General features: G+C 38.6%; 1 protein-coding gene across 1 annotated transcript in view; it reads right to left on the reverse strand.

The window, feature by feature from the left end:
• The window catches only part of LOC126262186 (neurofibromin), a 502,919-nt gene that overhangs the window by 132,553 nt on the left and 342,969 nt on the right, over positions 1-27,397 (reverse strand). Inside the window, exons 42-44 of the mRNA XM_049958602.1 lie at positions 25,199-25,332; positions 19,678-19,818; positions 759-846 (exon numbers count right to left, since the gene is read on the reverse strand). Of these exons, the coding sequence (XP_049814559.1) occupies positions 759-846; positions 19,678-19,818; positions 25,199-25,332 (363 nt within the window). The remainder of the gene's footprint in view (positions 1-758; positions 847-19,677; positions 19,819-25,198; positions 25,333-27,397) is intronic.

Raw genomic sequence — 27,397 nt, forward strand, 5'->3', positions numbered from 1 at the left:
TGATGAAGGTAATGAAACATATCAATACAACAGATATAGTAAGCTAAAAAAGGAAGTGAAAATAAAAATTAAGGTAAATCATTTCTTTTTGTTTATCTCATTTCTTCTTTTACTATCAAAATAATCATTAAATGGAAAAAGCTCAGAATAGGTAAAATGTTAACTTTTCAAGGAAGTTAATTTATATCATTAAAACAGTTTGTAATTTTGTTTAGTCACACAATGTTGAAAATAAAATTTTTCGAAGGAGCCTCTTTTTAAAAAAAAAAATAAAAATAAAAAAGAGGGGTGGGGGTCATCTTATATTCAGGGTTGTCTTATGTTGAGATAAATTTCAAATATCTTTAATCCCTAATTATTCAGTACCATACTGTGTACATTCTCAGTCTCAATAGTTGTAGTTTTGGGACTGATGTATCATCTTGAAGAGATTTAACAGTGTGTCTAAACTCATACACATATTTCTCAGCTACTGACAGGTGAATTTTTGTTGGTGATAAGTTGATGAAAACAAGTAATTTGATGAAGCATTGGTATTCTAATTTATTCTTTTGAATAAAATATGCACAACAACACTACTTTAAAGATACGTGTAAGCAAAATATTTAATAGGTTAAGTTGATATTTGTTACTGCACAGTATATACCAGCAAAGGGAAAACAAAATTTCATTCATGTCAATGGTGAGAGGGAAGCTGTAACAAAATAAATGCAAAATACAAACAACTATCAGTGAAGGGTAACAGTTCTGCAAAATACCTTTGAAACTGAGACCAACAGCATGATCTAGCTGCTTGAAATGCCACTCCAACGGCTCTCTTGTAGACATCATAACCTGCTCCAAAGACTGAAACAGATTTTCAAAAAGAATGTTCAATCCACATGTTTCTTTTATAATGTATTTATTTTTACATTCTATCCTAAACACTAAGACACCCAACCCCAATCACATGACTGCTTTTAGAATTTGCCACAAATAAATTAGTTTACTTAAAAAGTCGAACTAAAATACTTTTTTTCAAACACGGATTAACAATACAGCTAAAGAAGTGGTCAAATTGACCACTCTGAAATTTCGTCTGACTATAACAACAATATCTTTTTGTAAAGCTTCAGAATTTTGTAACTTTTATTTTTTTGCAACCAGACTGCACTGCAGAAATTACTGGCCTGTAACTATTACAGTTTACTTTCTTGTGGTGTCATTCTTAATAAAGGCTTCACAAAGTTCTTACCATGTCAGATATGTATAACATACAGTTATGTTTGATGAAATGAAAATATCCTATGCATCTACCTACTGGGATTCAGTCATCAAAGGTGTAGTAACACTGTTCACGTTTACGTCGCACTTCACTTAGCGTAGACCGGGACTGTGTCCTAGGCCTGCCCGATGTTAACTGACTGGGCATGGCCCATGCTGCCGGAGTTGTTGTTGTTGTTGTTGTTGTTATGCCGGCAGAGGTCGCGACCGAATTCTCGCGTGCCCTCTGGTGGAAGGGACTCTACTTGCGGCAACTACCGTCCGTGACGCGCCGTGCCAATGTGCGCCTCCCGCGATCTTTCTGGTGGCTACTGCAAAAGGTGTTGAGATTGGAATACGTAGCAGGAACTTTAACTGGGACACCGTAACTGGAGCAGGGAAATGGGCGCTTCATGGTGAAAGCAAGAGAGAAATCAACAAGCATCCATCATCTAATGAAATCAGCATTGCTACCAATGTTCTTTAGCCACAGACGTCGACATAATATCTGGTAGAAATTCCATGATTTCGAGGTGTCTCCATGACATAATTTGACCAACTAGTAACTGACAGCCTACAGAAATCTTCTGACAATGATGACAGAAGAAGCTGTTGAAAGCTCGAGTCTGAATACAAATCTGTTGTGGCAAGAACTCTGTGAATCATTTATACAAGACCAGTATCTAGGAACCATGGCAGTAGTAATTTTGACTATTTAATGTTTCTTTATTGGTGCCTGAAGGCACAGCAGGTGCTCAGTTGTAATGCACGACTGTGAGAATGCATGCTAAAGCTCCTTAACTGATTACTGCATCATAGCGATCAGATGTGCAGTCGCCATTGTGCTGAATGCCTCTACACAGAATATTAGAACTAGATTCTACATATAGAAGGAAGACTGACAGTGTACATTTTATAACTGGCAATGAACTATATTTTACTGCTTGACAACAGTGATTATGATGATTTTTATGCCAATTGGCGACATAGGTTTTAAATCGCCATCTAAGCTCATTTAAGTGTCTTTTGACACCTGATGATGCGCCGAAGACTGAAACTGGTTAATAAAGAAGTGTTTATTATCAGCTCTTCTTGGTGAACTATGACATTTTGTTAAATATTTACGAACTGTTGGGAACCATCTTCACAAAAAAAAGAAAAGTAAATTTTCATGTAAGGAAGTAATGGAATACTTAGAAAATCTGCAGTGCGTTTCAGAGCAAGAATCGAAAGGAAGTGAAACTGAAACACAAGTAGAAACTAGCAATGATGATTACACTCCAGACTGTGCTGAATCAAAGAAAAGTAGTTGAGATGTATCTGGAGAAACTACAGCAATTACTGTTGCAGCTGCAAGACAAACACCTCTGCCTAAACTAGCCTATCATTCAGAAAAGTGTTACAATCGATACAACTGAGTAAGACAAGGTGGAAGAGGTGAGTTTCAGTTACTGTCACCACTTTTTTTAGGCCATTTGTAATTCAGAAAAGATAGGACATAATGTGTGACTTTGGATCACATCTTGAATGCACCGGTACAGACTACAAGCAAAAGACAAACATTACATGTGAAGAGAAACATCAATATTCACAGTTGTGTTAGTTCTTGGTAACTGTTTGTGGGTGACAGGATGGTAAAATACATAAAGCTGTGTACAATAACAAAAGCCCATAAGTAACTTGGAGACAATAGCTGGAGTATTCTCTTTCTGAGCTATGTACATTCAATGCAGTTTGTATGTCCATGAATGTGTGTGTGTGTGTGTGTGTGTGTGTGTGCGTGCGCGCGCAGGTGAACAGTATTTGATAGCTTGTGGACAAAAAGCTGGGAATGACAGTTCTTCTACAATACAGTGTCAAGAAATAGATTTTGAGACAAAGCATAATGAGTCATGAACAACTCATGGTCACAACGGCCAGTTGCAAATTTACACACTGCACTGTTAGCAAGTCAGATAAATGGGTATCAGTTTTTGTTTAGCAGTGGATGTAGGTAACAAATATCTTCTGAACCGATTTCCATACCTGTGAAAGGATAAACACTGACCATTTCATTCCTTAGAAGAGGAAGGAATACAACAAATAACTTTTCCACATGTTTGTATCTGGCTAAAAATTGAAGAGTGAAGATACAAGTCCAGTTGGTACAGTGAACCATTTGAGAAGACTGATACAACCACCAGTAAGAATGTTGAAAGCACCATTACATTCAACCACTGTGATGAAGCAGGAAGACACAATCTTGTCCATTCATCAAGGATAGAAAAATGAAAATGCCATTTTCTCAGTACACTTCATTCAACTGTAGAAGTTGGAATGTTTTCCAGAAACTGTCGAATTTTATTATAAGAAAAATTTTATATGGATATGCTGGACCAGATGGCAAAAAAGTATTCTGTTACAGCAGTTTCACTTAAATGATCAGTACAAATTTTATACACTATGTCAGACTTCACTGGAATAAATGCATGGATTCTTTACATAGCAGTTACAGGGAAAGTTATCAGCTACAAGCAGTTTCTATAGCATCTCAGAGAAGAACTAAGACATGAATATGTGGAAAGCAGATGCCAAAGAGTATTTCCTGGTAAAATAATGAAGACAAACAGGCAAATAATAAATGCAGAAGGCAGTGGAGAATGTCAAAATGCAAGAACAAAGACATCTGTAGAAAACCTGTATGTGGAAGATATGAAAGTACTCTCAGAGTGATGCAGCGTTCAGGACTCATTCTCATGATAAATCACAATTTTACTCTCTATAGCATTCTTCTCCAAAAATGAATCAAATCACAAATAAAAAGGTTAACTACAACTGAAACTAATTTGTGACTGCAATTTGATTGTTCTTTTCATTAACAAAGTTTTTTGCCATGTGGCAATGAAGTGAAATAGAAAAATTGGTAGCTCTGTCAATGCAGTCAATATGACTGCTGCCAAGGTTTTAGGTACACAAAAAATACCATGCTTCTAGTATTACAAGAAATGAGGACATGGTTTTATTTTTCTTCCTTGTTTAGAAAAATCCCAAAATAAATGCACAAACACCAGTATCTTTGACTAATTATTGACACACAAGTTGCCGAAGTGGCGTCAACTCGAACGACTTGCACCCGGTGAACGGTCTACCCAACAGGAGGCCCTAGGCACCCAGCATTTCCATTCCATTCCTAATTATTTGGCATCACAACTATTCTCTATTTTGTTATATTTATTGATACTGTGAGAAAATAAATGTAATTACAACATCAGAAAACCATTTACAGGAATGAACTTCAGGTACATTGTTTAGTAATTTCGTTACAGGCTAAAACAGTATTACCCCAGATCATGTAATAATAATATGTGATCTATTAGTTCATTCCTTCACTTGTTGCATCCCTATAACATCTCAATCTGTTTTCTATTGAGTTTGATGTTATTAGCATGCCAAGCTAACAACAGTTAATTACTGCATGCACGCTCATGTTTCACCATGTTGATTAATGCCCTGCTGGGATTTTGCACCATAAGTTAACATCATTGACTGAAGGTGTAAAGTAGATGCTCCGTCATAAAATCGCATCCAAAACAACATCAGAGTATCTCAGAAACAGTCACTGCATTTGGACAGCCATTACAGCCATTAACAGTGTTGAAATTTCATTATTACCAGTACAATAGAATTCTTCAGTATGTTGTGAAAAGAGAGAGAGGGAGAGAGGGAGAGAGGGAGAGAGGGAGAGAGAGAGAGAGAGAGAGAGAGAGAGAGGGGAAGAAGAAGAAGAAGAAGATGAAGGAATACGTGCACAAAAAATGAAACACTCCACCAACAAAGCAAACTAAATTTGGAGAATCTTTAAAGACAAAACAAACAAAAACAGGTAACAATGGCAGAAATGATGACACATTGAAAGCATTGGGTACTAAATTGAATGATTAGTGACAGCCCCCTTAGCTGAGTGGTCGGCGCATCTGAATGCCAGATGGCGGGCCTGGATTCGATTCCTGGCTGGGTCAGAGATTTTCTCTGCTCAGGGACTGGGTGTTGTATTGCCCTCAGCATCATTGACACACAAGTAACCCAATACAGTGTCAACTGAAAAGACTTGCAACTCGGCGGCTGAACATCCCCATGTGGGAACTCTCAGCCATCAATGCCATACAATCATTTCTTTTTCAATTAGTTCCTCATAGTGACAGAAAATACTATACTTACTAATACACAACCAATTACACATGCATTTGGTTTGTCTCAGCACATTCAGCATGCTCTAACAACAGACATGAGTTTAAAAAAATACAAAACCTAAAGAGTTTACCAGGTCATCAGGTAACTGAGAAATGGTGATATTGCTGGTTATGATGGTGTTTCTAATAGAGTTTAAAGTATTACACTGACCTGATTGAGCTACTCTTTAGCTATATCCATAATTAGTCAATGGCTAAACAAATGCTGTCTAATTACATACACATTTCACTCCTTGCATTCTTTTCAGAAGTGTTTGAAGGAGTGGCTTATAACACAAGTTTAACTGAGCATAAGTTATGAACTGCCTCTCACTTTCTATACAGGAGTCTACACAGAAGAAGTCATACAAAACATCATAAATGAATTGCTGGCAAAGTTAAGCAAGAAAATTTATTCTGTTGATACATACTGTGTTACTTGTTGTTGTTGTGGTCTTCAGTCCTGAGATTGGTTTGATGCAGCTCTCCATGCTACTCTATCCTTTGCAAGCTTCTTCATCTCCCAGTACCTACTGCAACCTATATCCTTCTGAATCTGTTTAATGTATTCATCTCATGGTCTCCCTCTACGATTTTTACCCTCCACGCTGCCCTCCAATACTAAATTGGTGATCCCTCGATGTCTCAGAACATGTCCTACCAACCGATCCCTTCTTCTAGTCAAGTTCTGCCACAAGCTCCTCTTCTCCCCAATTCTACTCAATACCTCCTCATTAGTTATGTGATCAACCCATCTAATCTTCAGCATTCTTCTGTAGCACCACATTACAAAAGCCTTTTGTTATGTGGAGCACAAAATTCTACTTCTCAAATTAAAATGTTATGGCAACAAATCATCCTTTTTGCATTAATGGAATCTCACCTTCAATAAAGAAAGCAGAGGTTCACATTAACAAATTGTCTTACAGAAATATTGGCCCTAGAATAGTAGAACAGAACACAAGGATCAGAACAGGATCTGACTTTGTTCCTAACTGCGTCAATAACCTATCAATGACTGCACAGGGCAGTTCAATAACTGTAATGTTTACAGATAGGTGAACTGGCATACGACTGGTCCACAGCAAAGCATTTAAGTCTTATCTCACAAAAACTCATATTAAATAATTACAAGCACATAAAAATGACTACTTGTACCATAGACATTACTGGTCACACAATAAATCAAACACTTTGTGTAAAATTCCTTGGGGCCCAGCTGGCTAACAATTTAAAAACGAGTCAACAATAAGATAAATAAATCAAGAAGTGCAGGTCAACCTGTTGTGCTCTTACAAATATCTTGTTGTGATGAACTGAATACAAGAGGGTTGGGTTATTCCAAATATTTTCCCTACCTATTGTTTTATGGCATATTTTCTGGGAAAATGCATTTAAAGAAATTAAAGCACAGATGCTGAGTCGCAGATAAGCACAATAAAAAACTGTCACAAATATAGCTTTCGGCCAGTAAGGCCTTCATCAAAATTAGATGACACACACACACACACACACACACACACACAGAGAGAGAGAGAGAGAGAGAGAGAGAGAGAGAGAGAGAGAGAGAGATACACACTAACACAAATGCAACACACACATCACTGCAGTCTCAGATAAATGACAGTACAAGTGCATGATGGGCGTAACACGACTGGGTGTGGTAAGGAGGAGGCTGGGGTGGGGTGGAGGAGGAATAGAAGGGTAGGTGTGGCGGACAGTCATGTGCTGTTGGGGAGTGCACAGGGACAAGGTGGAAGGAGAGCAGGGCAGCTATGTCCAGTCAGGAGATTAGACGGAGGCAGCAGAGAGGTGGGAAGGGGGGCGATAACAGAAAAGGAGAGAAGTAAAAAGATTGGGTGTGATGGTGAAATGGGAACAGAGAAGGAGCTGGATGGGAAAGGACAATGACTAAGGGTGTTTTAGGCCAGGAAGGTTGTGGGAATGTAGGATATATTGCAGGCAAAATTCCCTCCTGCACAATTCAGAAAAGTTGGTGTTTGTGGGAAGGATCCTTATATGGCACAGGCTATGAAGCAGTCACTGAAATGAAGGATGTCATATTTGGCAGCTTGCTCAGCAACAGGGTGGTCCACTTGTTTCTTGGTGGCCATTCATGCAGACAGACAGCTTCTTGGTTGCCAAGCTCACATATAATTCAGCACAGTGGTTGCAGCTCAGCATGTAGATCACATGACTGGTTTCACAAGTAGCCCTGCCTTTGATGGGATAGGTGATGTTTGTGACCGGACTGGAGTAGGTGATGGTCAGAGGATATATGGGACAGGTCTTGCATCTAGGCCTATTACAGGGGTATGAGCCATGAGGTAAAGGGTTGGTAGCAGGGATTGTGTAGGGATGGACGATTATATTGTGTAGGTTCAATGGACAACAGACTACCACTATGGGAGGAGTGGGAAGGACAGTAGGCAAGACATTTCTCGTCTCAGGGCACAATGAGAAGTAGTTGAAACCCTGACGGAGAATATAATTCAAATGCTCCAGTCCTGGGTGGTACTGAGTTACAAGGGGAATGCTCCTCTGTGGCCGGACAGTGAGACTTTGTGAGGTGGTGGGAGATTGGAAAGATAAGTCACGGGAGATTTGTTTTTGGACAAGGTCGGGAGGAGTGTGTGTGTGTGTGTGTGTGTGTGTGTGTGTGTGTGTGTGTGTGTGTTTGCGTGTGTCTGTCATCTAATTTGTAACAGTCTTTTTATTGTGCCCATCTGCTGTGACAGCAACTCCGCTACATGAAGGGTAGCAACTTTCCTTTTCATAATATTGTTAATTCCATCCTGGATTTTCCATTGTTTGATAAAGTAATTAAAGTATTTATTCAGCAGAAGTGAGCAGCAAGAATATTCTCTAAAGCAGAAAACTGCCCATCTTGCAGGTGTCTCTTTAAGGTTCTTGAAATTTTTACTCTCTCCACCCAACACATTCACTCATTAATGGTCCCTGTTGCAGATAATAAAAATTAATTTCAAGCAAATTGTGATTTGCATAACCATAATACAGGACAAAAATGCTGACTTGACCTTCTTGCCTAGTGTCAGAGTGGAGTTGTGTACTCTAGTGTACAGGAATTCACCAAGTTTCAATCTCAATATATAAAAGGCAATGTCTCGACTGACTGACTCACTGACTCATCATCACCCAGCCCAAACCACTAAGAATAGAATCTTGAAACTTGCAGACGGTGTTGATTTATACCATACGCTTTGTTTATAAATGGGTTTTTGAAATTCCATCCCTAAGGGGGTAAAATAGGGGATGAAAGGTTTTTTGAAAATACATCACTGTTAAGGCAATTTTTAGCCTACACCAACGAAAATTCGTGTTTGGTGTCTTGGTCAGAAATAAAGACATCTGTGTTCCAGCATTTTTGGAAATTTAACCCATATGGGGGTGAAACAGTAGGTGAAAATTGTTTTTGAAAATAAATCAGTATTGAAGAAAGACAAATCTATGAAAAATTGCTATTTGACATCTTCTGTGTATTTCAGTGGCTTTGGAAACTCAACCCCTGTGGGGAGGAAACGTTTTATGAATGCTAAATCTAATGAGGTGCAGCAGAGACATCATCACCCAGTCCAAGCTGCTAAGGATGGAAACTTGAATAGTGGAATTGGTGTTAATCTTATATTGCAGGCATCATTTAAGAAGAGTCTGTTCAAAATTCCATGGGGAAGAAACAGTAGATGAAAAGTTTTATGAAATCGTTTCATTATGGAAGCATTTTTAAAGCTAAATCTATGAAAATTTTATTTGGCTTCACGCTTAAAAAAAAAAAAATGAGTTGCAATGTTTTTGGACAAAGCCCCCAAGCGAGTGAAATAGGGGATGAAAGTTTTTAAGAAAATATTTTGTTACATTAAGAAAAAGTTAAAACTATTAAAAGTAGTATTTCACTTCTTGGTTGCACACAAAGAAATGTGTTAGAGAATGAAAGTTTCTACAGAAATACCACCACAAGATTCCAAAAGGCATGATTAACAGAAACCTTGGCTTCCAGCTACCAGAATCACTTTTTGGTCAGAAGTATGTTTGGGAAAGAGCAAGCTTCCATGGCCTTAGTTAGAGTGAAAAGTTTAGAAGGTGTTGAAATTTATGAATAATGTAAAATTTGAATAAAGAAAAAAATCTGTGCAGACAATACAATCAACTTGAGCGAAGCTGTGGGCACTAAGCTAATCTCACATAAAGCAAGAATCCCTAACAATTCAAAGGAAAAAAAAAAGTCATAAGGCATTCCTTCCTCAACTTACCTGACAACCTTTACCAAGAATTTAAAATTTCTGTTAGCTACATGGCAAGCAGCATGTTCATTATAAAGTTGCTTGGCAAACAAGTCACCAGACAAAATATTAGTCCCCTCCTTAAAACAGCATATGGGTTCCTTTGGAGCAATGTACATGGTGTAGAACTGATATCAAGTGACCGTGCTGGGAGCACTCCCATTTTACAACACAGCAGCTGTGTTCGCAGGGCTGCATGCATACATTCCCGGTTTGACAAACACTCTTGTACCCTATCGCACTTCAACAGGCCCACTAAATTGCCACTTACAGAAAACGTGAGAGACTATTTGGAACTGTGGGAGAAAGATAGCAGTCACCATCCCAAGAATTTGGTAGCTCTACAGGATCCAGTCATCAATGAGTGGCTTTATCTGGATGTAGTACACCTGAAGAAACTTGTGGACTTTCTCCCTTAAATTAGATTAGATGAGATACAGTCTTTATTCCTTAGACAGTGTGGCCAAAAATCTTAATTTTCAAATACAAGGTTTTTATTCAGGTTAAAATAATGATTTCCCAGGTTGTCACGTTACTTATTTTTACCTAAATGAGGTTAGCAAACATACCATGCTAGAAATAACAGCCAAACAGTTTCAGGATAAAGATTTATTGAAATCCTTGCCCACGGTTTCGGTATATCTAAATATACCTTCATCAGAAGCAAAAATACACCTGCACAGGAAGACACTTTCATTAGCAAATATCTTAGAAACATAACTGAGATAGGAGAAGAAAACAAACACACACTTATAGCTTTAAGTAACCATGAAAATTACCAAAGTATTACAAGCACAAAAACTTTGTCACACACTAAAATCACATCCTGCAGTGGAGATGCATAAAACAATCATACCAAAAATGTCATCAGTAGTTAAAATTAAAATATTACCTCCATCTGTACAGCATAATTATGAAGAGATGGTCAATGCGAACAAGGCATATTATCAGTACTTAGCCTGTGAACTAGCATGAAGAGGGTGTGGAAGCACTAGGGCAGACAGTTTCACCGAGAGAGGGCACTTGGGGCATGCACGGGACACTCATGCACATTAAAACCCAGGGATACATACTGATGTGCATCAAAATTTTAAAGGTTGTGCTAATTCAAACCCTCTGTCCTAATAAATAAAACATATCAGAAGCATTTAAAACACCTACGTACAACAGAAAATATGAACACCAATTTGCCTGTGTCCTAGTGTCAAGCAGGTGAAGCTTGCACTAAGGAACACATCTAACGAGAGAGGGCACTAGTGTTATGCATGAGAATTTTGCGCAAATTAAAGACTAGGATACATACTAGGAAAAACGAACAAAATGTTGTAGTAAATCGAAACCCTCTGTCGCCATGAATAAAAAACATAACAGAATCATTTAAACCACACATACACATTGAGAACTGCGAACAATAATCATCAACAATATGTAAAATTCCAACAAGACAGGAAAGGAGCGTCTCACCAGCATCAATAAACAAGAAAACTAGCTTCTAGTCAGCCAAACTATATTACGTTAGTGCAAGAAGGGATTTGAAACTATAAAAAAAATTTTTGTTTCTAAGCTGCACCTGTTCATTAAGAATAAATCCATCTTTCTGAGATAGATGTGTGAAAATTTCTAATTCTTCAAACAGGTCTAGTTTGTAACATTTACTCACTTCATGTAGCAATTCTACATCATCCAGTTTATGTGGCATACACTGTAAGAGCAATAGATGTTCAGCAAATGTGAAATTGTACACGTTTTCCCATTTTTACCTAGCATGTGTTCTTTATATCTTACTTTAATGGGTCTACCTGTCTGTCCAACATAGTAATTGGAGCAGTCATTACAAGTAATTTTGTAAACTCCAGATTTAGTGCCAAGTTCTTCCCGTGCCCCAATGGTATGAATCACTCTTTGTTTCAAGCTGTTATGTACAGAAAAGGCAACTCTGTAACCGTATTGCTTCTGCAGAAGTCTCCTTATCTTGTATGATATGTTCCCCAAAAATGGAACAGAAATACAGTTATTACCCTCACTCTTTATTGCCCTGTTATTCCTAAGGTTGATCATTTTAACGCTGTTTTTCCCTAACAACGAACCTAAACTCACAAAATTGCCTTCTTTCACTCTGCAGTTCATCGTACAGTGAACACACCTTTAGAACAGGATTGTTTAGAAAAAGAAATAGCTTTAGTAAAATCCATGGCTATTAACAACGGATATGACCCTACGGTAATTGACCAAATTGTTAGGAAAAAAACAGCGGTAAAATGTTCAACCTTAGGAGATAGATGGTTTCGATTTACTACAACATTTTGTTCATTTTCGCTAGTATGTATCCTAGTCTTTAATTTGCACTAGATTCTCTTGCATAACACTAGTGCCCTCTCTCGTTAGATGTGTTCCTTAGTGCCAGCTTCACCTGCTTGACACTAGGACACAGGCAAATTGGTGTTCATATTTTCTAGTGTATGTAGGTGTTTTATATGCTTGTGATATGTTTTATTTATTAAGACAGAGGGTTTGAACTAGCACAACCTTTACAATTTTTATGCGCATGAGCATGTATCCCTGGGTTTTAATGTGCGCGAGTGTCTCGTGCATGCCACAAGTGCCCTCTCTCGATGAAACTGCCTGCCCTAATGCTTCCACACCTTCTTCACGCTAGTTCACAGGCTAAGTACGGATAATATGCCGAGTTCGCATCGACCATCTCTTCATAATTATGCTGTACAGATGGAGGCAATATTTTAATTGTAACTACTGACAACGCCTTTGGCATGATTGTTTTATGCATCTCCACTGCAGGATGTGATTTTAGTGAGTGACAAAGTTTTTGTGCTTGTAACACTTTGGTAATTTTCATGGTTACTTAAAGCTATAAGTAAGTGCTTGTTTTCTTCTCCTATCTCAGTTATGTTGCTAAGTTTTTTGCTAATGAAGGTGTCTTCCTGTTCAGGTTTATTTTTGCTTCTGATGAAGATATATTTAGATATACCGAAACCATGGTCAAGGATTTCAATAAATCTTTATCCTGCAACTGTTTGGCTGTTATCATTTACCGTGAAGATTCACAAAATACCTAGTCTTGACTGTTGTACCAAGTGCTGCCAAAACTGAAATCTAACATACAGTTTTACTTAAGCTTGTCTAACAGTCCCTGTTAAGATATTCACCTATAGAGTAAGAATTGCCAACCAAAAAGTCTACCAAACTCTGTTTAAACTATGCTTTGTCTAAAACCAAACTTTTAATGGTTGCTCGCAATTTATTGAAAACGTGCATTCTTGAATACTGGACCTCTTTTTGGAGCAAGGTAAGTGGTGGTTGTAGGTCTTTATGTATGTTGTTCTTTTTACTAGTACTGACACTGTGTAAAGATCTATTTTTACAAGTTCCATAGATCGTTTTGCAGAATGTTTCTAATTTCTGCCCCACCCTCCATGATGTCCTTGAATTTACACCATAAATGACTCATTGGTGAATTGAGGTGATTATGAAGGCTAGTTACAAGTTATTAGCATGATGCCTCCAGGGGTGATTTGTTTTTTGTCCGGTGTGCTTAGTAGTTTACTGTAAAGAGGCCTCAGTCATGTTTTGAAAAATTACCATTCCATTCAACTAAATACTGAACTACCTATAGAAGATACACAGCAACTTATAATATGACCCAGAAAGCAGAAGCGATTCCCCCCCCCCCCCCCCCCCCCCGAAGTAGTTACTATGATGCAAAACGACTAGCTTTCATTTAGCTGATGTAAGAGCGAATATTATAAAGCAGCACAGTGATAATTTGTTGTTAATATAGTGTACAGGCTGAGTTTCTAAGAGTTGCTTCTCTGTTGTTAATGTATAGCTCATGTCACTGCTCAATTCTGAAGTCTTTCCTCATTGATGCGAACTACAAATCACGATGATTGAACAAATTGGTATGGAGGCTACCTTTTAAGTTGTCACAAAAACAAGGAAATAAAACTTTTTTGTATAAACTGTTTTATTGTTTCTCAGTTATTAGTCTGTAAAACTTACACACTGTTTCAAGTGTTCAAATCAATCCTGGAAACCCAAAAATATGGTTTTGGGAGACTTTTACAGCTTCATGGGGTGATGAAAATCACTCTAGATGCATTTCTTGTAAGACATAACAGAACAAAGAGAAGTTGATAGACAATGAATCAGGTGAATACGGGTAGTGAATCATTAATTAAATGTTTTTCTCGATCAGCTGTTTGACATGCTGTGTGACAGCTGGCATTGTTGAGATGAAGAATGATGCAATATTTTCTAATTTTTCTTTTTGATTTCATCAGTGGCTTACGGCAAAGAAGCTGTTTTATACCACTGAGTATTCTCAAGTCCTCTGGAGCAATGGTTGTGACACAAGAAAAAATATTTTCTTGGAAGTACTTCACAAACAAACTACTTTTGCCAGTGTCAGTTCATCTCAACACACTCAGACAGTTGTTTGCTGCTTATTTTTAGGTATTTACTTTTCTATCCAAGTTCCACCACCTGTTATGTTGTTGTATATGGACTTTGCATTTCCTCAGTCAAACATATTGAGTATTCCTTACACCAACTGGCACAAGCATTTTATTTTATTTTATTTTATTTTATTTTTTAAGCTTCATTCAAAATGTGCAGGAACATCCAGGAAACAAACTTTTTCAGTGCTTAATGTTCATACAGAATTGAATATACTCCTCCAGTCTTTGATGTGCCTAAGGGTACCTCTATGTCACTATTAGTCACATGCTAAATCATGTTGCACACAGCAGCAAATGATTTTACGAATGACAGTCAATTTAGATTGACCTATAAGAAATTCACTGCTGAAGGAAGCACAACCACAACAAAATTCTGTGAACCTACTGTAAACACGTCCCCCCCCCCCTCCCCCTCTCTCTTTTATATTGACAAAGAAATTTGTGGTGTTCATTATTGTGTCCTTACAAAATACGAAAAAAAAAAAAAATCCAACAAATTTCCACATTTTCATAACATTGTTTCTTCAGGAACCCACTGTAAACAAACTACTTGGTCTTTTTCTAAGCTGACATCATTTTAAGAACAAATAATGTACTTTAAAACAACAGGAACATCACATCTCAAAGGGTGACTCATGTGCTGTTAGATAAATTTTTTGTCATCAGACAGTAGAGTTTTTTAAAAACATTTAAGGACTCAGGTAGAATATGTATGCAAGTCAAGAACTGAGGCAGAGCAAGTGTTTCAGTTCAGTGGATGCCATACTTCATGCTGCTTCATTCACAATTCTGTATTATTTCTTTGATGTACTTAATGTGACTCTCAGTTTTTGGTTTTGACAGTAAGACTTCAAACAGACAAAGGAGCACCACAAATGCTATAGCACATGAGTAGTGATGTGGAAATGGATTAATAATGGTTTGAATAATTGAAAAAATTGATTGGAATGAATAGTTGAAAATAACTGAAGGTAATTTATGAACCTGTGCACAATCTTGGGTGAACTTTAACTGATACCAGTATCAACAGACCTTTAATATCATTACATTCAAGGTCAATAAACATAATTTGCATTACAAAATACACATTCTTAACAATGCTGGTACAAAGGATCAAAGCGTTATCTCCATACGCTACCATTTCTCGAAACAAAAGAGTGAAGATACATGAATTAATAAACTGAAGAGAGTATTTCTTACTTTGTTTCATGCTATATATAAGGAAGGAAAAGAAAGAAAAATAATATGGTTCAATACAATTGCCCCCCATTGTGCACTATCGTATGGAGGTACACAGTGGCTGAGCTTATTTCCCTTTTTGTGGTTTGATGATCCCAGCCAGTATGGGCATAACCATGGCCACTGGAGTTATCCTGAATGGTTATCAATTTATATGGGCATGTCAGCTTCTTTTAACCCATACAAATATAAGTTTTCTCTCCTAACAAAGTGCTTGCTGTAACTGCATAGCCCCATTATTGTCAGTCAGCATCTGCACAGTGTTTAGCTTGCGAAGTATGTGCGCGCAGCCCACCGTCCGCTATTATCACAGTTCACACTCGTATGTCCAGTATGAGGCCAGAGTGCCAGTGTCATGCGTTTACAGTGTCTTTCATTACACAAATTTGTGAAGTTTGTGTTCAGTGGTGTGATCCTATGTGAAATCTTTGATGTGGTGACAACTGGTATCCATATCAGTAGCCCAAGGAATTTATTTCACTTCATCGCTCTCACTTGCTTCATGTAACATTCATATAATAATAGATTCTATTTTCATTTATAGCATAAATTGACATACATTTCATTAGTTCCTTGTAACAATAGCATGAATCATTTATCTCAAAATTTTTTATCTCAACAACTGAAAGGTCTATTCATATTTCACTAGGCGCCATCCTTTAAATGGTCGCCTTCAAATAGGCATGTGGAAATGGATTAATAATTGTTTGAATAATTGGAAAAATTGATTGGAAAAAATAGTTGATAAAAATTTTGAATGTAATTTATGAATCTGTGCACAATCTTGGGTGAAATTTAACTGACACCAATATCAACAGATGTTTAATATCATTACATTCAAGGTCAATAAACATAATTTGCATTACGTACTGCTGCTTCCAGTAGTGTGTGGTTCCAAATAATCACAGCAACCATTGAAATTGTCGACCTGTCACACGAAGGACAATATTTTTAGTATAAGTAAACAAAGTTCAATAGGTGCCTATCAAGTGTGAGTCATTACCTTCACATTAATTCCATTGTGTTTAGTCTTGAGTGTGACAATATCGATGAGAAACACTCCTTCAGATATGGCACTAATTATTCTTGTCTACACCGAACCTCTTGATGCAGGATCTCGATGACAAGTGAAATGATGAACAGATAGGTTTTGAATTTATAACTGCGCAAATAAACATTTCTTTTCTAATAACATTTTATAATACTTTTAATGAAAGGTTAAAATACACATTTTTAACAATGCTGGTACGATGGATCCAAGCATACGTCCGTAGGCTACCACTTCCCGAAACAAAAGGGTGAAGATATCTGAATTAATAAATTGAAGAGCATATTTCTTACTTTGTTTCATACAGATATTTCACGATGTATCCTTGCCACAAAACAACTCATTAATTTACCTTTGGTGATGTCTTTTGTTTATAGGTCATTCAGTTTACATATAGCTTATATACATATATACGGAAAAAAGAAAGAAAAATAATATGATTCAGAACACACACTAATTTGCCTAATAAAATATTACAAACTATGATTATTTTAGTGGGTCCATGGAAATTCTAACAGGAATATCAACAATATAGGAAAAGACAGACTGCTACTTACCGTGACAAAGACGTGTCAAATTGCAGACAGGCCAATTAAAAGACACTAAGATAAAGCTCTCGGTTGTGACCACAGCCAAAAGCTTTATGTCAGTGCCTTTTTCCTACAATGCTGAAATTTCAAAAGGATCATTTTACCTGTTAAATACTGCCAAAATTTTATTAGTAAACCTAATATTGATTTCTTTGTGGAAATTCTCCCTACTTCCTGTCACCGAAGAAAATTTCAAAAAGTTACAGTGTCCTGCTGAAGATTGTGGACACTTCCAATTCATCAGAATGTGCGCAGTACTTACATGATTTTCTTCTACTACGTGGGTGCCTGAAGACTGTTGCTTTGATGTAGCTTCAGTACATTTCACATGATTTGAATGCACTATCCCATCACATGTTAATAATAAATCAGCACACAACAACAGAACAACAAGCAGCTTGCTGATGAAGAGAACCACTTTCAAGTAAAATTTTTGTAGAATCAGATCTCTTCAGATGCAAGCCTGCATTTAATAACCACACATCTCTTTAAAATTACACAGAGACAATGGGAATTTTCCTCCTGATAGTTTATATTTACATATAAATGAGCTGAAATTATGCTACTTAGTATTGAGAACAACAAATTTATATTTTTCATTATTTTTCATTCTGGTTTGTCTTCTATGCTTTGTTGGTTCTCTTAATGTACCATACCTGCTGTGCATTTTTGTCTCTGAATTCTACTATTTAGTCTATTCTTTCTTTATCTTTGATTGGTTGAATGCGCTCTCTGCCATTCTAACTCCTCAGTACCATACACAAGGGTGGCTTGATAAGTCTTGCAAACTTTCAATAAACAATGGAACATTTTTGTTGTGCCTTCACAGTTGGAAATCTTGATTATTCCAAGGCTCACATAAAAAATTTCAACAATGTGCAGCATACAGTTCATTGTTAACAGCTGTCTGAATTGGTCAGTGGGTCAACTGCGATTGAAAATGGAGAAAACCAACTTTTGTACTGTTATTAAACATTTTGATTTGAGGGGTCGGACTGCCACACAAATCAAAACATACATGGAAGAAGTTCAAGTGGACTCTGCACCACCACTGGAAACCATTTACTTTTGGATTAATTAATATAAATGTGGTGGGGCAAGCACCAAAGATGAGGTACGCTCCAGGAGTCCAAATGAGGTCACCACAAAGGAAACTGTTGACAAATTCCATGATATGATAATGCAAGACTGCTGAACAAAAATGTGTGAGATTTCTGAGACTGTAGGCACATCAAGTGAGCACAGTGCATAACATACTGCATGAAGAACTGATTCTTCAGTTATGTGCCCGGTAGATTCCATGGTTGCTCTCAGTCGACCAAAAGTGCATCCACCACAACATGTTTTATCACAATCTGCAAGACTTTTGTGACCTTTTGTGATGGCTGAAGAAACTTGTATCCATCATTACATCCCAGAGTCAAAATGGCAGCCAAAACAATGGGTTGGGTTGGGTTGTTTTGGGGGAAGAGACCAAACTGCGAGGTCATCGGTCTCATCGGTTTAGGGAAGGACGGGGAAGGAAGTCGGCCGTGCACTTTCAAAGAAACCATCCCGGCGCTTGCCTGGAGCGATTTAGGGAAATCACGGAAAACCTAAATCAGGATGGCCAGACACGGGATTGAACCGTCGTCCTCCCGAATGCGAGTCCAGTGTGCTAACCACTGCGCCACCTCGCTCGGTAAACAATGGACAATGGCTGTTGGAAGTGCACCAAAGAAGGCAATGAACTTTTTGTAAGCTGATAAGAAAACGGCCACTGTTTTGTAGGATTCCCAAGGAATGATCCTCACATATTACTTGGAAAAAGGCAGAACCATAATGGGACCCTATCATGCTTCAGTGTTAGATTGTTTGAAACTTGTATTGGCTGAAAAAGGCTGATATTGGCACACAAAAAAGTGCTCTTTTACCACGATAATGCAGCATCCCACACATAAATGATAACAGTGGCAAAAGTGCATGAACTGGGTTCTGAATTGGTTCCTCATCTACACTATTGACCAGATGTAGCACCAATGACTTCTTCCTGTTCCATAACTTGAAACTTTGGCTTGCTGGGAAGAAATTGTCATCAAATTAAAAAGTGATAGTTGCAGTCAATGAGTATTTTGCAGAGTTTGACAGAATCTATTTTTCTGATGCGATGAAAGATGTGGAAGATCACAGATCATGTGTGTATCCCTCAAAGGAGACTATTTCAAGAAATAAGGTGGCTTGCTTACAAACACACATTACTTGTTTACCAGCCTTATCAAACCATCCTTATATCATCTACTGCTGGCGTTCTACTGGAGATTCCTCCTCCTTTGATCCATACTACTGCGTCTTCCTTGGCCAAGGCTTTTGTTTCACTTTATCTATCTTTGGTCTCTCTCTTTTGCCACATGAAGGACCTTTCAAGATAAAGACTACATTTTACATGATTTTGATGCCTGTGTTTTCTGCTGTTAGGAAGCACGATTTCTTACTACAATGAAGAATGTAGTGATTCATAGGTAAAGAGGGGAAGGAAGGAAGCAAAAAAGATTACAAAAATGTAAATAAACTGTTCCACTGTTCTTTAAGAAAGTTTACCTTCTCATCAAAGATTCCCTGTGATTCCAATGTATGAAGATTCTGCTCAAGAAGGGCAAGCCCTGATGCATATAGAGTGACTTCATCCAACTGAAGAACAGATATGCCCACCCAGAATAGTGCTCTGTGTATTGGAGATTCCTGAAATCAAGAAAAGCCTTGAGATGATACGAAGAACATGTAGTCAAAAATTCTTAAAATAAATCAGGTTCATATATGACAATTAATGATTAAATTCAAAGCTGAGCATTAACATTTTCAGTTCTATATTTATTAAGTAAGGGGAACTGTACAGATAGTAAAAACCTACATTTAAAATAAACTTTGTCACAAACTGCGCTAAAATGCCAAAATTTGCAACTTTTGTAACAATACTGTGATGACAAACTGCCTGTTGGCTTCTGTCTCAGGTTCTTCAGCCGACATTCATCTGATGATTTTTCTGGCATTTCACCTGCACGAGTGGCTGGAATTGCCAAGCTTCACCCTCCATTGCTGATGGTGAACTGGAACTTAGCTCACAGCCACAGACTATATGGACCTGGTGCGCCAAAGTCCGAGGGCTTTTCCGTGGTCATTTCCAGTGCGGTTCTCCTCTTGCTATCTGCAATGGTCGTTCGCTGCAGCACGGGACGCCAAGATATGCTTACCTTGAGGCTTTCTTTTTTCTTGTTGAAGCTATTCTCGTGTTTGTGTATTTCCTGAACAAGTGGGTGTGATAGCTCTACTCTACAGCCAGAACTTCCGCGTCGGTGAAATTTACAATGTGGTCGTTCTCACACAGCACATGCTCTGCCACGACTGATTTCTCCACATGCACCACCCTGCAATGTCATTTATGTTCTGTGACCCTGTTGTTGGTTGATCATGCAGTCATTCCAACATAAACATAAACTTTTCCGCATGCTGTATATTCCCAAAATTCAAGTGGGTCCCTTTTCTCCTTTGCTGATCTGAGACACTTTTTGATCTTCTCTGTCAGTTGTAAATTCTCTTTATTCCGTGTTTGCGAAGCATACAGCTGATTCTGTCTGTCACTCTGGGAATGTATGGCAGGTAGGCCACAACTGACATTTCATTTTCTGATATGTCACTTTGCCGAGTGTTTGACTCTGTTATACTTCTAATATAACTTGTGGAGTACCCATTGCTCCTCAGAACAGTTTCCAGGTGTTGCATTTTGCATCTGAGATGCTGTGGCTCACATATTCGTCTTGCTCATGTTATGGGCATATTAATCATGCCTCTTTTGTGGCTCAGGTGGTGATTTGACAGTTTGTGCAGCTATCGGTCCATGTTTGTCAGTTTTTGATACACATTGCGTCCCAGATTTTCACCATCCCTTGTGACCAGCACATCTAGAAATGGAGGTTTTTTGTTCTTTTCTACTTCCAAGGTAAATTTTATGATAGCTTTGAGACTGTTCTGGTAGCTTAGAAGTCAATGAGCTGTTCCTCATCATGGATCCAAACAAAGAAGGTATCATCGATATATCTGTACCCCACCTTAGGTTTACAAGGAGTCAAGTCCAGTGCCTGTGCTTCAAAATGTTCCACGAAGAAGTTGGCCACAACTGGACTAAGAGGACTAACCACAGCAATGCTTTCCAGCTGACTGTACAAGTTTCCATTCCACGTGAAATAGCTCATGGTGAAACACCCATGAAGAGCTCGGTGAAGTCTTGCAGCAAAATGGAATCAATGTGCTCCAGAGAGTCCCTGAGTGCCACTTTCATAAGCAATGAAACAACATCAAAGCTAACCAGGACGTTGCTTGGTGCAAGTTTCAGTTTCTTCAGTTTCTCAATTAAATGTTCAGAGTCCTTTATGAATGTGTCAGTCTTCCCCAAGTGCGGCTGGAGCAGAGGGGCTATGTGTTTTGGCAGGTTATACATCGGTGAGCCAGGAGTGCTATCAATCAGTCTTAGTGGAACTTTATTCTTATGGATCTCTGGTAATCCATACAGGTGAGATGGTAGGGCTTCTGTGTTGCTCACATTCTTCTGTATGTCTGCGGGCAGAGAAGATGCCTTGATTAGTCAATTTATATTCCTTGTGATACGCTGCATTGGATCTGCACTTAGTTTCCAGTACATCGTTAGTTCTAATAGGTCCCTGATCTTCTGCTCGCGGTCTTCAGTCTTCATTACATCAGCCGCATTTCCCTTAATGGCAGGCAATACCAATATACTCTTGTGAGAGTTAAGATCCATGATAGCTTGCATCTCTCCTTTCTTCAGGTTGCAAAGCCGGTTGTTTTGCTTGGCGCAATATCCCGGCTGTTTCAGTGCGCATTTCCTCTGCTCTTTCACAAGGAAAGTTCGGAATGGCCACACCAATGTGCTTGATGTGTCGGAAGCATGCAAATTCGGCAAAGGAGAAAAAGAGACCCACTTGCAATGTTGGGAATGTACCACACGTTTGGAATATACCACATACCATGCACCTGCAGAAAAGTTTGTGTTGGAATGACAGGATGATTAGTCAACATCAGGATCACAGAATGTAAACTCCGGGCAGATGGAGGAATCGGCCGCGGCAGACCAAGTGCTGTGTGAGGCCCTTCCCATTGTACAATTCACTGACAGAGAAGTTCTGGCTGTAGTGAAGAGCTATCACACCCACTTGTCCAGAGAAGCTGTAGAAATACACAAACACAAGAATAGCTTCAACAAGAAAGAAGAAAGCCTCAGGGTAAATGGATCCTGGCTTCAGGTGCTCCAGCGAATGACTGTTGCAGGTAGCAACAGGGGAACCACACCACAAATGGCCACGGAGAAGCTCTTGGACGTTGGGATGCCACGTACATATAGCCTGCGGCAGTGAGCTCGGCTCCAGTTCACGACCAGTAATGGAGGTCGAAGCCAGCCACTCGTGCAGGTGAAACGTCAGAAAAATCATCAGACGAATGTCAGCCGAAGAATCCGAGACAGAAGCCAACAGGCAGTTTGTCAACAAGTGGCCACAAAAGCCTTAACAATTTTATTATACTGTGATGGTTCTTTCATCTCTGTCTTATTTCTTTGAAGCAGCAGCCAAAAGACACAACAGCAAGCACCATCTGAAACCCTGTTTTCTGGCTCCTCCTTCTATCTGTCAGTCAATGATGAATTACACTGAGGTGACAAAAGTCAAAGGATGTCTCCTAATATTGTGCTGGATCTTTTTTTGTACAGCATAGTGGAGCAAATCGATGTGGCATGGGCTCAACAAGTCACTGGAAGTCCCCTGCAGAAATACTGAGCCATGCTGCCTCTATAGCCATCAATATTTATTAAAGTGTTGCTGCTGCAGGATTTTGTGCACAAACTGACCTCTCAATTACGTCCCGTAACTGTTCGACGGAATTCGTGGAGGGGCATCTGGGTGGCCAAATTATTCACTCAAATCATCTAGAATGTTCTTCAGACCAACCACAAACAATTGTGGCCCGGTGACATGGTGCACTGTCCTCAGTTAAAATTCCATCGTTGTTTCAGAACATGAAGCCCCCAAGTGGCTGCAAATGGTCTCCAAGCACCAAACATAACCATTTCCAGTCAGCGATCGGTTCAGTTGGATCAGAGGATCCAGTACATTAAACTAAATACAGTGTACATCATTATGGAGCCACCATCAGCTTGCACTGAGCCTTGTTGACAACTTGGGTCCATAGCTTTATGGAGTCTGTGCCACACTCAAACCCTACCACCAGCTCTTACAAACTGAAATTGAGACTCATCTGATCAGGTCGTGGTTTTCCAGTTGTCTAAGGTTCAACTGAAACAGTCACGAACATAGGAGAGGCTTTGTAGGCGATGTGCTGTTAGCAGAGGCACTCACTTTGATCATCTGCTGCCACAGCCCATTAGTGCCAAATTTCACCACACTGTCTCAACAGACACTGTCATACATCCCGCATTGATTTCTGTGGTTATTTTGCGTAGTGTTTTTTTTTTTTTTTTTTTTTTTTTCCTTCTGTTAGCACTGACTACTCTACAGAAACGCCGGTTCTCTCACTCGTTAAGCGAAGGCTGTTGGCCACTGCATTGACTGTGGTGAAAGGTAATGCCTGAAATTTGGTACCCTTAGCAGAAACTTGACACTATGGATCTCGGAATATTGAATAACCTAACTATTTCTGAAATGGAATGTCCCATGCCCCTAGCTCCAACTATCATTCTGCGTTGAAAGTGTGTTGATTCCAGTCGTGTGGCCATAACCATTTCGGAAACCTCTTCATATGAGTACAAATGACAGCTCCGACAATGTATTGCCCTTTATATGCCTCATACACATGATACTACTGCCATCTGCATGTGTGCACATTGCTATCTCATGGCTTTTGTCACCTCAGTGCAGTGTATTTTGTTTAATTTCCTGTATGATACATATATCACATTCCCTTCCTTTTGAAAGACTGCACTCAACATATTCTAAACAATAATAACAGACATGAACACACAGACACATAGACACTAAAAGAGAAAAACTATTCAAAATTTGGAAGGTGGGGATTTTCCATCTCCCCCTCCCACCAATTCCCCCCCTCCCCCCCTTCAAGACAGACCTTTTAATTTTAACATTCCAGCTTTTGTTTTCATTTGGTGGTGGAGTTTCTGTTTTTTGATCAAAACAAGATAGTAGGTACTGTTAAGTATGTTGTCTGTCAAATGTTTTATTCTGATTTGATTAAAAATGTTTTGTACCCTTAACATTTGTAAACATTTAAAGCAGATGGAAATTTTGTATAGTTTAACACTAAAATGTTTGTTACACTGACAAACATAATATGTCATTTGGAATTAGTTTTATACCTTGTTTCACAAATATTTCAAAAATGGTTATTTCTTCATGATTTTACAGGAAGTAAATATCAACCCAATGATGCAACAGACAGGGCACTGAAACATTTATAACCAAAGTGAAAATAAATGATACTGAATTGAATAAAGGAAATTTTTTACAATAACTTTCTTCTACAAGCACAGACCTTCAAAGGGCTACAATATTCAAAGGACAGTGAAGTCCGCAGCAAATAGGGTAAAGGCATAGAAAATACGGTCTAGTCCCATGATAAAGAGGGATGTAAATCACACAGATCTTTAGAGAAATAAAGAGGATCCAAATAATTAATACAATTTTGTGTAGTGGAGAGCAGATTAAATGCCATTAGCAGAGCATATATGCAAATAAGAAAAAGAAAGAAAAAAATAAATTGAGCCAACAACCTAACAGGAAACTGAATGTTTATGTATTTAGTATTAATTGTCACTGCAGATTTTACCACACACTTCATTTCTTGAAATTAATATTTCTGAAATGATATGTAGCGCATTAACATTGGTTAGTGTAATCGGAACACCAAAAGCATTTGACACCGAACATGCCTAAAAAACTTGAAAAGTGATTCACATTTCTCAATATCAAACCATAACAACAGTTTCAGCCATTTGCCCCTGTTCAGGTGTAATGTACATGGATGTAATTGAAAAGAAAGTTTGTAAGCATTTATTATTTTGTTCATCAGTAACTTTACTTACAGATCTCAAAAGAGGTTGGAGTCTGGTCAGACAAACAACTAGTGCTTCAAGTAACGTTATATCATTGAAGCTTTCTAGTGCTTTAACTAAAATCCTGAGAAGCTGTTTCACATCTTGATCAGTGATACTTTTACCTGTTTAAGAAAGAAAGCATAAGCAAGCATATTAAACATAAAATAGCAATAAGTATTGTGCGTATAGTGACATTAAAAACAGAGGAATGCTGGAAAGCATTGAAAAAGTTACTGAATACATAAATGTACATTATATGATCAAAAAGTATCCGCATACCCTCCAAAACATATGTTTTTCGTATTAGGTGCTCTGTGCTGCCACCTACTGCCAGGTACTCCATATCAGTGACCTCAGTAGTCATTGGACATCGTGTGAGAGCAGAATGGGGTGCTCCACAGAACTCACACACTTCGAACATGGTCAAGGATTGCGTGTCACTTGTGTCATATGCCTGTATGTGAGATTTCCACACTTCTAAACATCCCTAGGTCCACTGTTTCTGATGTGCTAGTGAAGTGGAAACGTGAAGGGACACGGACAGTACAAGTGCGTACAGGCTGACCTCATCTGCTGACTGACAGAGACCGCCAACAGTTGAAGAGGGCCGTAATTTGTAATAGACATCTAGCCAGACCATCACACAGGAATTCTAAACTGCATCAGGATCCACTGCAAGTACTATGACAGTTAGGCAGGAGAAAACAGGGATTTCATGGTTGAGCGGCTGTTCATAAGCCACACATCATGCCGGTAAATGCCGAATGACACATCGCTTGGTGCAAGAGAGTAAACATTGGACGATTGAACAGTGGAAAAACTTTGTGTGGAGTGACGAATCACGGTACACAATGTGGCGATCCGATGGCAGGATGTGGGTATGGCGAATGCCCGGTGGACATCACCTGCCAGCGTGTGTAGTGCCAACAGTAAAATTTGGAGGTGGTGGTGTTATGTTGTAGTCATGTTTTTCATGGAGGGGGCTTGCACCCATTGTTTTGCATGGCACTGTCACAGCACAGGCTTACAGTCATGTTTTAAGCACCTTCTTGCTTCCCACTGTTGAAGAGCAATTCGGGAATGGTGATTGTATCTTTCAACATGATCGAGAACCTGTTCATAATGTATGGCCTGAGGCGGAATGGTTACATGACAAAAACATCCCTGTAATGGACTGGCCTGCACAGAGTCCTCACCTGAAACCTACAGAACACCTTTGGGATGTTTTGGAACACCGACTTCGTGCCAGGCCTCACAGACTGACATTGATACCTCTCCTCAGTGCAGCACTCTGTGAAGAATGTGCTGCCCCCAAGAAACCTTCCAGCACCTGACTGAACGTATGCCTGCGAGACTGGAACCTGTCATCAACACTAAGGGTGGGCCAACACCATATTGAATTCCAGCATTACCAATGCAGGGCGCCATGAACTTTTAAGTCATTTTCAGCCAGGTGTCTGGATACTTTTGATCACATAGTGTACATCTCTACTGCAATTTCTTCATGATTCATTAGATTAAACTACAGTACAAATAACTGTGCAGGTTTCTATTCAAATCAAGATTCTCAGCATTCACTCTAACTGTTGTCAGGCAGTTATCCACGTAAATATATGGTTTTTTTTCCATTTGTGACAAAATAATGACTAGTCTTGACTGGTTAATTGGTATTCTGCCTGTAATAATTTTCAGAGCCCACTGAGTACCTGTAGTATTGAACAAAACACTTCAATGTAGTAATTACAGAATTTGAACTGCCACAAGGAACTTTTCCTGTATCATTAATTGTCTTTTGTTGCAACTGAATGCAACTGATAATTGTGTGAGAACCATCTCCAGGCTGCACATTGAAACAGGGATGCTTCAGCTTTCATCTCCACACCAACACCTAACTTCATGTTACATTTCTTGATCAAGGGATACCTAAATATTAAATTGGCAGGCAATAAATAATCTTTTATGTTTGCAAGTACTTTCTAAGTCAACAAAATGGCTTTGATATGTTTTGTAGTATCATCTAAGTCACTGACATTTCCACTGGGTGAAATTATAGCATAACAGTGTTGATAGGTGCTTTCCCTATGTCATAAAATACATTTGACTTTCTTTAAATATCACCTGAGAAGTCTAGATCCATGATTGGAAGAAATTTAGTTTTCAACTTTCTATGTTTATTGAAGGACCAGC

The sequence above is a fragment of the Schistocerca nitens genome, chromosome 1, assembly GCF_023898315.1.
Source record: "Schistocerca nitens isolate TAMUIC-IGC-003100 chromosome 1, iqSchNite1.1, whole genome shotgun sequence".
Lineage (NCBI taxonomy): Eukaryota > Metazoa > Arthropoda > Insecta > Orthoptera > Acrididae > Schistocerca > Schistocerca nitens.